Source organism: Volvox carteri (genome assembly GCF_000143455.1).
Source record: "Volvox carteri f. nagariensis unplaced genomic scaffold VOLCAscaffold_21, whole genome shotgun sequence".
Lineage (NCBI taxonomy): Eukaryota > Viridiplantae > Chlorophyta > Chlorophyceae > Chlamydomonadales > Volvocaceae > Volvox > Volvox carteri.
Genome location: NW_003307564.1, coordinates 403,727 through 415,340, shown reverse-complemented (window position 1 = coordinate 415,340; position 11,614 = coordinate 403,727). Strand labels below are relative to the sequence as shown.

The following is an 11,614-nucleotide window of genomic DNA, read 5'->3' as shown; positions in this document are numbered from 1 at the left end:
CACGCACGCGTCACGTCTACAGTGCCGAAGCGTACGCGATTAGCTCACAGCATACCTCGCTCGAAGATAGCGAACATACGTGTGTTCATTGCAGAACTGTTTCAAGCAAGCATGCTGTGCAACTATTGGGGCAACCTCGGCTTTCAGCTGCTGAACAAGGTGCCGCTCATGATCAGTAAGATCACAGACAGTCATGGTTCCCTATCGATTATAAAAACACTCTGTCCAGCGTGCGAATGCAGGTCGTTCGCCAAAAATCTCAGATAAGAGAACCATGCGCGTACGTTACAGCTGCTTACGGTACCAATATGTGAGCCTAATATTTTAATGAGCAACAAAGGAAGAGTGAGCCTTGACGTACATTTCCTGCCTAAACGTACGATGTTAAACTTTTCCTACCCAGCGCATGAGCAATTTGACGAAGCGGGAAGGTGAGCAGCTATCTAAAGTTCACAGGAATCAGCAAAGATTTGGGAAAGAAGCTCAGGCATCGCCGCCTCTTTTCTTGGCTTGCCTATGCAAGTCGCTTTCCCGACGCCTATACATGCTTGCCCGCCTCAGCTCTGTCCTATGGCCGCGGCACAGATGTAGCCTGAAGGGCTGAGCAAGAAACGGCGCTGTTCAGCGCTATTTAGGAACGACCACGTGGACGTCACACCCTCTCAGCTTTCGCAGCTTTCGGAAAGACACTTATTGCGCAAACCTAAGCAGCGGCAAGACCGCAATAAAACGATACTTCTTAGAGCACTTTTTCTTCCCCGCTCTATCCACCCACAGATGCCGTAGGCCTTTCAAAGGTGAGCCGCTCTGCGAAGCTGCTGCCTTGCGGCAGACTTGCGCTTATCGTACCGCCAGCCACCACCTTTAGCCGCCACTGCCACCACTCCGCACGCAAACCAAACGCCAGCCGCAGGCCAGCTGAGCAACCAGGTATCGCGAAGGCTATACCTGTGCGTCCCTAAGATTATCTTACGCTCAAAACATCGCCCAAAAACACACGCATACACATACACACATGTACGGCATGTGTAGACAGCGGGTGCACGGATGATAATCATTTCCTGTGCACTAAAACAAGGTTCAGTTGTCTATCTTTTCACAGACGGACGCGAGCAGGCTAGTGCAGAAGAAGCATGTGCAAACGCGAAATACATCAGAAATCCTCAGCGAGTAAGGCCGGGAGGGCACTATCCTACCTGAGCCGCCGGGCACCATACGTGCGCTGCTGCGAGTGTGTTTTTCCCCCTGGCTGCCCCCAAGTGCCACCTGCCGCCCGCCTGGTTACTTTGTATGACGCACCTGAAGGATTTGTCGTACGCTCTCGTACTAAATTAATACAGAGGATAGGACAGGGGTAGGACGGGAGTAAAAGCTGTAAAACATAACGCTTTAAAACTATGCCCCCCAGGCAAGCAGGAACTCGGTTTAGAGTTCCTGCTTGCCTGGGGTTTGCCTCGGTTTAGAAATTGGTGGACATGTTAGGGTGATACAGATTCATCTCACGAAACGGAGCGGAGCAGCGGTTGGCGAAACCCTGAAGTCACGTCAGGGGTTGGCCTCAGCAGGCTTTTCAGGATTAATCCGTACCTTTGAACCTTTGCAATCCCCCCCCACCCCCCGGCCATCAGGATGGCAACTGTTGGGCTGTACGGCAGGTCCCTTGACAAGATTCTGTGCTCACGTGGCTGAGGAAGTCCATCGATGCGAACATCGGGAACTCCCTGACCTCTTGAAGCGAGGGTTGCACGGGATGATGCACGGGATGCTTTCGTACGTTTCCGTACATTCGAGTCAGTGGTGCCCATCGGGTGGCTCATCCGGTTACGTGTGTGGGGTGTCATGTTTAAGTAATATGAGCTGCCGCGATTCGGGAACAGGCCGAAGGTGTGTATGTGTGTGTATGTGTGTGTATATGTGTGTATATGTGTGTATGTGTGTGTATGTGTGTGTATGTATGTATATTATGTGTATGTATGTATATGTATGTATGTGTGTATGTGTATCTGTTACATATTGATCCGGGTCTGACGCTGGCCAGGGGCACCTAACCGTACCCCAACGGGAAGGAGCGACCGCCGAAGCAGTCCATCATTGGAGGGGCGTTATGTCGGTCAGAGTCCTAAAACCGTTCTCCCTTATCAACGCAAGGCGCCGTCACCTGTTCGAATCCTCTAGCCAATTATATACACACACACACATTCGGCCATCAGCTCAGACGCCAAGCAACCTCCGTTCCACCGAGCGCATGCTCAACATCTGCGCGATCTACCAACGCACTCATACCAGTGCCAATCGCGCCACCCTATCCTTGCGGATCCTGCCGCCGCCCGGTTTCGTTATCCAACCACCATCTGGTATACAGCCCCTGGTCCGGGCCCGATGCAGAATCATCCCTCCACCGCTGTTCTGCGACAGTATCTATAGATCTTCATGGTGAGCTCCCACTCCAGCCGCCCCGCACCTGTGGAAGGTTACAAGTATCTATCTGACCGGGCCTGACGACACTGGCCACAGAGGGACGGCTGCCCAGCCCCAACGGAAAGACCGCCTAAGCTCTCTCCCTAAGCGGACGCGGGAAGAGGGGCACGAGGGGCCTCTGGCCCTTTCTAAGCAGCCGAGAGCCGCAGGTCCGCTAGCAGAGTGTGTGTGTGTGTGTATATGTGCTGTACCTGAAGAGTTGCATGACCCGCCAAGCACGTAACAGATGGCCTAACGCCGCGCACCTCTCCACAACAAACGCAAATGCGACAACAGTCCTTCAGTGCTTGGAGATGAAAAGCTCGCGATATATGTCCCGAAGCGGGAAAGAGGCCGTTGGTAACGAAAACCATCATGGGTTGTGTGCGTGCATGCGTGCATGCATGTATGTACGTGCGTATGTATGTATGCATACAAAGTCCTGTATGGTTCTTTCTCTCCCCCCCCCCCACGGCTCCCCGCAGCCGCAGTGGCCCCCATGATGAGGGGCATGACGGGTAGATCACGTCTTCCACCCACTCCCAGCGCGACCGCCGCAGCACGGCCACGATCACCAACCCCACGATTACATTCGTGCCACGACCACCGTCCATAAAATTGTCCCCCTGGATAGTCTATACATTGCCCCCCGGAACAGATCGATTATGATTATTTCTACCTTTATTGCACAAGGGACACGGCCTACGTAGACGATACAAAAATCTACAAAACAGATGGCGACCAACTCAATCACTGCCCTTCAGCCGCCGCTATCATCCCCCACCAAACACACTAGCGAACTTCTGGTTGCCCTCCTAATTGATTTACAAAGGCAAAAACATCATGTTTTGCAGCATTTGCAGCGTTTACAGCCCCAGCCATGTTCCCAACCTAACTTGGGCTTGAAGCCAAGGCCCCCCGGGATCCCACAACCCACAATGACGAACCTAGCTCCAGGCATATCGGTTACCCCAGAGCTCCGTACTAGTACGACATCAGGCCTGGCTTGCCCGATTAGTAGCAGCACCCTCACAGCCAGGAAGCTAGTAGATGAAATAGGCAGGTAGACAGATGGCCAAGCAAAAAGACGGCCAGGAAAACGGCCGAGAAGAGATGCACGGAAGCGATTGCTCAAAGTGTGTGCTATGTTAGCAGCAGTTGGTGTTCCAGCAGAGGTGCCGCAGGGGGGCGATTGGCCGCCCCTCAACATCTTGGACTCCGCTCCTCAGCAGCCAGTCTGAGCTTTACCCCGCCCCACAAGCCACGCCCTGGGTCGCGGGAATTGTACGGCACACAGTAATATGACACCTCGTCATGCAAGTTTTGATTTTGTGCGCTCGCTGCACTTTTATGCCCTGCAGCTATGCCGATACGCATACGCACATACGCACATAAGCTCTACGGTAAAGTAGCGTCAAAGCCCATACGTGCGCAGTCCCGGCCGATACTGCTGATACCCCCCCTCAGATGATGCCCTCCACCGCACCCCCAATACTCACCCGCCCGATCTTCATCCCATCCCGCCGCTCTCCACCCGGCACATCCCTCCCGCCCAACTACCCACCAAACTAACCTACCCAATTACCCATCTGCCTCGCCCACCTGCACCGCCCACCCGCCCTTCCCACCCGTCCTTGCCATCTGCCGCCGTGTCCCCCTGTACCCGCAACCCCGGTGCGTCATGCAAATACACACTTGTACTGCCATAGGGTGTTGCTGCTGCGGGGAGCTCCCATCAGGGGCCTCTTCCCCCCCTACGCACATCGGCCCTGCCTGCCTGTCATTATGCCGCACACAAAGCGGCCCTTCGTTCTATTGCCCGGCCCAGCACCCGCAAAAAACACCTCACAGCATAATGAAGGGGCTCTTCGAATTTCTTTGGTTTAGATGTAATATACCCCTTCGTCTCATAGCTTCTGCTCCCGTGCATCCCCCGTTACCTTTATCTTGGTACTTCATCGCCCCGCCCATGAGCCGCCCATGTACTTCCCACTCCGACATCTTCTTTCTCAACCTCTACTGCTTTCTTCGTTCTCTTCCTTTAAAATAAAGTTAGGATCGGAGCGTGTGCCGCAGACGTGTGCCTCTGTAGCCGTTGCAGTTGCCCTCGCACATCTCACATCCGAACAGCACCCCTACTAAAACATACACATAGACACACATACACACGCACACACACGCGCGCGCGCGTGCGCATGCGTGTGCACACGTTAGAGCACTGAGGGACCTGCGTGAGCAAGTGGAAGCAACTGTCCGTGACGAGCGCTTCATTAAAAAAGCAGTACGGCGAACGACGCGACACACATGCAAGGGCGAACATCACTCGCGACCATTACGTTGCGCTACGTGCCGAGATACAGAACCGGAATGGGAAAAGTAATTCACATCTCCTGTCTCTCACACAGTCAATAAATAGCCTTCGAAACAGCAAAATGCTATAAATGCTATAAAACCTCACAACAACACACACTTTTAGAGCCTTTTAGTGGGGGCGCGCTGCAAGAGAGACACAAGAACCGAAACGTGCGCGGGGGACATTAGCGGCAGCCGCAACGACCTGAAGCCGGCAAGAGATCACGGCAACCGAAGCACACACATACATACATACATACATACACACACGCACAACCGCTGACGACGGCAGCGAATATTTTGGCCCTTGTGACATTTGCAAAAACAAAACCCGTCACTTCGCATCACATTGCGGAGGGAGAAAAGGAACAGGAAACGGAAACTGCACCCGAACGGCTCCTGAACAGGAAATCCCGGAAACTAGCTGATAGAGTCCCGAGCACACAAAATAATCATAAAGCAATTAAGTCAACGAAAGCAGGGCGCAGCTGGAAACTTTCCCGCACCCTAAAGAGCCAAATGACCCGTCTGGTTGGCTTTGTTTTGCTAAAACTACAGAGACTAAGCAGTTAAAGTCTTGGTGGATGCATCTAAACCATGGAAAGGCCGGAGCAATCCAACAATGTTCAAGTCCACATTGCGGCACTACCCCTTCATAATTTAAACACCTAAAACACCTTCAGCCACTCGTTCCATGTCCGTGGGGAACCATGCGCACAGCAACGTATGCCAACGATGATCTCCAGCGCTGTAGTACATGTATGGGTTCGCCTGAATGACGTCAAAAGATAGCACGGCACACACGGTCCGTACGACATGTACGGCGCAACCGGTTTATGCCGTACTTGCCAAGCGGTGAAGCTATTGCGCTGTAGCAAACATCCACTTGCCTGGAGCGGAGAGAGAGACGTTTGTTTTTGTTATCGAGCGGCAACATCAACTACACCCTTCCCCCCGAGCTCCTTGCATGATCGGCATTTGCTCATCAGATCGCCGTACATCTTCCCGTACATCACCTCTCCAACCCCCGTTCCCGGTACGAAAAGACGCCTCCGCACGCGCACATTGTGTTCGAACGCGATTCGTTCTCCCGCCAGTCAAATCGTATTGCAGGTCGGACCCATATGACCTTCAGCGCGCGTCTGGCTCACAAAGCCCAGTCCTTGAATTGTAGTCGCTGTGGAGCAGTCATCTGGAGCTACAATCGAATTCGGGAAAGTTGTGGACTCGTGGTAATGGCATAATACAAGCAACAACACACCTTGCACGCAGCCCTTTATCAGGACAGTAACTTCCGCAAAACAAATTTACAACTAGGAGGATTACGGGGATGGGCCCGCTTTACGTTGACAGGGGCGACAATACATGGAAAAAAGATGGAACACACAACGCCATAAGGCCCTGATCAGGTTGTCTAATGTTAATTCAGTTAAAAGCGCGGAAGAGCTGTTTTTTTCCTTTCACTCGTTCACCAGAGCTATTTAATCTCAACAACACCACAATGCAAAAAACTGATATCTAGTTCACTACTCAGCAAGAAAACCGCCCACCGCAGAGCAGGGGTATACGGTCATCATAAAACACGATCATAAGTAGTAACAGTAGGTATTACAGTTGTTACAATCAAAACCGCTAATAACAGAACGGCTCTATTGAAGCTACATGAAACCGCCTTTTCATGCACCCATATCGACAACTCAACCAAATCCAAAAAGAAGTCGAACCAATTTTCTTTTGCTCTTCGTTGCACTCCAAATGTACAATTGCGCGCTACTGCGCTATGTCGAAATCGCGCTCCTCCATTGCAACATAACTGTACTCGCTTTTTGTCTATATTTCAAGTATCCGAGTATCATTTTAGTGCCGTAACGCCGAGCAGCCAGGAAGATCCTTATGGAACAGATCTGAAGTCTTGGTTTTGGAACGGTTGATCCATGCAGCTGAATTGTCTAAATTAAACGGTTGAGTTCCAGTCCATGTTTTAACTAACTTTTATGTGGTTGGTTGCTTGGCTCAGGTGTGGTGTGGGCGGTTGGCGACGCAGGTTTTGGTTATTGTGAATGTGATGGTGGTTGCGGTTTAGTTGCGATTCGCAGCGTAATTTCTTTTTAGATGCTGGAAAGAATCGCAGCAAAGATTGCGGATATTGCGGATATGTCGCCACAGCCGTCGCCACAGCCGTCGTCGGTTGGTGTTGCTTAGATAAGCACAACGGGAAACGGCAGCGCTAACGGCAGCGTTAACGGCAGCGTTAACGGCAAGAACCCTCCAGCTTACACGCCCGAGCAGCCCAACCCCAATGACCTCACACTGCCTCTGCTACTGCTGCTCCTTTCCCCCCTCCCTCCTCAGGGCAACGGTTCGTTGGTCCTACAGCCCAACCAACTCATCTCCCGTGTTGCCGCCGTTGGCGGTTGAGGCAGTTAGCGGTCCGAGACTTCCCGTGGGAAAGACGCTACCTCGCAGGGGCAGAAGGGCGTCGGGAGATTCGAAGGCAGCGGGGGAGTGAGGTGCGACCACAGCGGCGTTGGCGTTGGTGGCAGCGGCGCCGCCGCCGCCGGAGACCAGGGCTCTAGCGGCGTTGGCGGCGGCGAAGGTGGAGGAGCTTGCATGCGGATCCCCGGCAGTAGTGTTCCCGATGCCCAGCAAACTGCTAGCCTGCGCGTCCAAGGAAAAGGGCGCCGCCGATATCGCGGATCCAGCTGATGCCGTACCGGCAGCGACGGCACGTTTCGCCGCCGTCGAGGTGGTGGTCGGAGCCGCCGCCACGTCATCAAGGGGCCCTGCAGTAGCAGCAGCGGCTGCGGCTGCAGCGTCGGTGACGCCGCCGGAGGCGACGGCCCTCGACGTCACGCTTGCGGGAGCTGGGCCTACCAGTGGGGCGCCGTCACCTGACGCTGCCGCCAGTGGCGGCGACGCCAGTGGCGGTGACGCCAGCGGGCCTAGCCCCGTGCCCAGGGGGCTTAGGGCTGTGACATTCATAGAGCCGGCTTGGGGTTGAGACAGTATTGGGGATTCAGCAAGGCGCGCCGAAGCCTTGACGCCGCCGCCGTCACCCATCCGTACGGCAGCCCGCGCTGCCGGGCCCGCCTCCCTGGAAAGGGGGCTTGGTAGCGGCGGCGGGAACGCTTGACGTTGCCCGCTACCTCCCGCACCACTGCCGCCGCTGGCGGCGGCAGCGGCGGCGGCTCCGCCGCCGTGGCTCGCTGCTGCTTGGCCGAGACTCGATGCAACAGTGTTACGGCGCATTACACCTCCGTACACATGTCGTGACGGCAGAGCGGCAGCAGCCGAGGCGGGGGCGGCGCCACCGCCGCCGGCAGCGGAGCAGGCATCCGGCTCTGCAGCCGGCGAAGCGGCCTGAGCTGGTCCAATGCCGGAGAAAGATGACGACATGGCTTTGCTGGCGGCGTGGTGGCCGCCGATGCTGCCATACGACGATCCCGACCTGGCGGTGGCTTGCGCTCGTACAAGCAGACGTTGCAGCATGCTGACAAGTACGGCAGCAGTGGGTCGACGGCGGGGGTCGTCCTGCCAGCAAGCCGTGGCCAGCATCCTGCGGTTCCGTGAAGTGACGGCAGCAGCAATGAACAATGTGCGAAGTTACAGCCGAACAGAGAGTGTACATCTGGCTATCTTATCTAGGACTAAGCAAAATAAAATAAATAATTGTAAAGCTTTAAGCAAATAAATAAAAATAAATAATATAGCACAATAAAAATTAAACAATATAGCACAATAAAGAAAAATAAATATCAAAGAAATGCAGGATATGCAGAGTATGATTTTTGCGCGGATGACGGCGCCGGCAGATGCAGCTGTGACGTACCACAACATGCGCCGCTCGTCGTCAGAGAAGGCACCCAGCAACAACTGATATCCAATCGTGAAACGTCATACAACGTGGACTGTCGTACAGGTGTACGGCAATACACGTACCTGTATTCTGGCGGAACGAGAGGATGGAAGATGGGCCTCAGACCGCGGCGTATCATCGACTGTCGGTGGTTTTCAGTTTTTTCGGTTTTTCGTTTTTTTGAATTGGGTCGTGTTGACGGACCGTGACGAATGTGGAAGGCGAGTGTGGCAGGGATCGGTACGGCATGCAGAGAAAGGGATGGCGAGGGAAGAAGGAAGACAGAGGAGGGCGTCGGTCACGGCGATCTGATGATGTTTCGGACAGAGTTAATAAAATTGAAGATAACGGCAGGAGGAAGGCGGCTTAGTAGTTTGTGCAGGATGAAGTGGTGAGAGGCAAAAATTAATTTAATGATTAAATAAATAAAATAATTAAATATCATAATAATAAACTGCATTTACAGCTGCCAGTACCTATCTACGTGTACGTACACACAGCGTACCGGCAGCTTCTCCTTGGGCACCGTACCGTCGTACAGCGGAGCCACCATAATGAGCTCCCACATAATGATGCCGAATGCGTAGATGCTGCAATACGGCAGGTGTACGGCGGCTATAATGTGAGGTGAGTCGTCATGCGAGGTGTGCTGTGGTAAAATGTAGTGAATAATAAAGTAATATCCTATATCCTCTCCGACAGGCCATCAACAAAAACGTTTTCTCCAGGAGCTTTCCCCCTCTCTCTTTCAGCAACTGATCATCCCGCTGTCCTATCCTTGAGGCATCATACCAGCTGCCCTCTCCTTGTTTTCAACCCACGTCTCTTCAACCCTATCATCACGTCATCGTATAGTCGGCGGACATCAGAGCCGACAACGTCCACATCAAACCGCAAGTAGGATGTTGAGTGCTTTTAGGGTGTGCGTATGTGTGTATGTGTGTATGTGTGCGTATGCGTATGTGTGCGTATGTGTGCGTATGCGTATGTGTGCGTATGCGTATATTAGGGTGTGCGTATGTGTGTGTGCGTGTGCTTTGCACCAATTCGCAGGGGGTTCTCCTACTCCTAAGCGGGCCTAAATAGGCCCTAAACACGCCGTTAGCTTTCACGCTGTGCTAATACTTTTGGGAGCCCATGCAGACATCCGGATCCGGATCCGGATCCGGATTCGGATCTGTTTCTGGATCTAGTTCTCTTTTCCTACCACGCTTGAGCATCGTCGTGGCAAGGCACATTAAGAAACATATGCATATACATATAGCTCCAAACAAAACTTACTCGACACCAGCATCTAGCAGGCCGGCGTGCACAAACATCTCCTAAAGCGCAGCGGCACGGCAGTAAAATGGGCACGGACTTCGTGAGAGCATTGATAGCCAGGAAAGCGTCGTTGGGGGACGGGCGTGTTCAGGGATTTCCCAGGAGAATACACACAAGTACGGAAATAAGAAAATAGCAGCCGCACTGCGAAGAAAAACATATAATGGCAGTCAGGCTGGTGGCTGATAACTCCATCGACATCTCAGCTAGTTCCTCCAGGAGACTAGGAGCCTAAGTTGGCAACAGGTCCGCGGACCCTTTGATTGCACACACATATAAAGCCGTACAATATATACCATGTATATGTACGACAGTCAGCTATGACAAAGGTTGTGCATGACGAAAAGAAGTAGACACGGATTCTGGCAAAGTCCATATAATGCTATACAACAAGACTTGCTTTTTGACCCGTTGAAATATCGTAACTCACCGGGGCCATGTGAGTAAGAGTCCTGAGCTCAATCCGCATGGCCGACGACGCGTGTGACGATTATTATTTTAGATTCCAGTCAGGGCGGGCCGGAAAACATCCGGTCCAGGGATGAGTACATAAAATCAGGTTAGGCTTGGGTGATGGATAAGGGCTGAAAAGTGATCATGTACGTCAAAGGTGTAAGTGGTGGACACGGAAAGAACGGAGATAAGGCCTCCGCGAGTACGAGTGAGGCAGCAATCAGTCAAGGTACGACGGAACAACTGTAACAGCATAGGTGTACAGGAGGAGTACGTGTGGAAATCGATATAATACAACATCAGCGCAATACATATATGGCATGGACAGACAAATCAGTAGTGATCACAGATTCGAGTCAGTTCATGCAAAAAGCATGGCAAGCCCGACATCCCCCTAAACCACATGACCCCTGAACACGCAGCACCCCTGGCTAGCGTCAGGACCGGTCAGATCCTTGTAACCTTCATACACACGCACACACGCACACACGCACCCACACCCCGACACAACCCCCTACACCCATACACACCCTTACACTCATTCTTCCCTTCGCTCACCCCAGTGGCTGCGGTTGCCTGAAGCCCAGTCGACCGTCATCTCCCTCCTCATTCATCACCCGCACACAACCAAAGTCACTCAGCTGGCGGTGGTATGAACCGCGTGAGCCGCCGCCGTCACCATCACCATCACCACAAGCAGTACCAGCAGTAGTAGTACCAGCAGTAGCAGTAACAGTAGCAGTAGCAGTAGCAGTAGTACCACCACCAACACCAGACAGGAAGCAGGAATGAAGAGTTGTGTTTCATGCGGGAGGCGGAGGAGGGCGCGGAAGTCTAATTTGGATAATTTGATTACTGTACAACAGCAACGAGGGAAGGGCTCAAGGGAAGGGTAGGGGGAAACATCTGGATGGCAAAGTCAAGGAGGGAAATGCAACGACGCAAGTGTCCGAGACCTACACCGCGGATTATGTGGAGGGGGGGGCCCGGGAGAGATGTGTGAGGGCCTGCTCGGGTTATACAAAACCCCTTGGACCGTTTGGACCGCAGGCATGCACTGTGAAGGTAAGTTACGTGATGTCTCTGCACATTCGGACGCAGAGGGGGGGAAACACGTGGCAGGGTGCCGGGGGACTGTCCAACTGTCCTCTAAGGGGCGGGGGACTCCCCACG

The 11,614-nt window shown here is 53.2% G+C and overlaps 2 protein-coding genes across 2 annotated transcripts in view; one reads left to right on the top strand and one right to left on the bottom strand.

Moving 5' to 3' along the window:
- Positions 1–327: 327 nt before the first annotated feature.
- On the top strand, positions 328–2,979 carry VOLCADRAFT_91432 (uncharacterized protein; the record flags this gene model as incomplete). The annotated part of the gene is made up of 6 exons (XM_002950994.1): positions 328–345; positions 404–431; positions 778–797; positions 1,878–1,884; positions 2,211–2,433; positions 2,943–2,979. The coding sequence occupies 6 exons, from the start codon at positions 328–330 to the stop codon at positions 2,977–2,979; spliced, it is 333 nt and encodes a 110-aa protein (XP_002951040.1).
- Positions 2,980–7,179: 4,200 nt separating this feature from the next.
- The window catches only part of VOLCADRAFT_104919 (uncharacterized protein), a gene marked incomplete at both ends in the record, with an annotated part of 15,703 nt that continues 11,268 nt past the window's right edge, over positions 7,180–11,614 (bottom strand). The window contains 6 exons of the mRNA XM_002950896.1: positions 7,180–8,365; positions 8,749–8,807; positions 9,171–9,255; positions 9,947–9,987; positions 10,419–10,440; positions 11,000–11,082. Of these exons, the coding sequence (XP_002950942.1) occupies positions 7,180–8,365; positions 8,749–8,807; positions 9,171–9,255; positions 9,947–9,987; positions 10,419–10,440; positions 11,000–11,082 (1,476 nt within the window). The remainder of the gene's footprint in view (positions 8,366–8,748; positions 8,808–9,170; positions 9,256–9,946; positions 9,988–10,418; positions 10,441–10,999; positions 11,083–11,614) is intronic.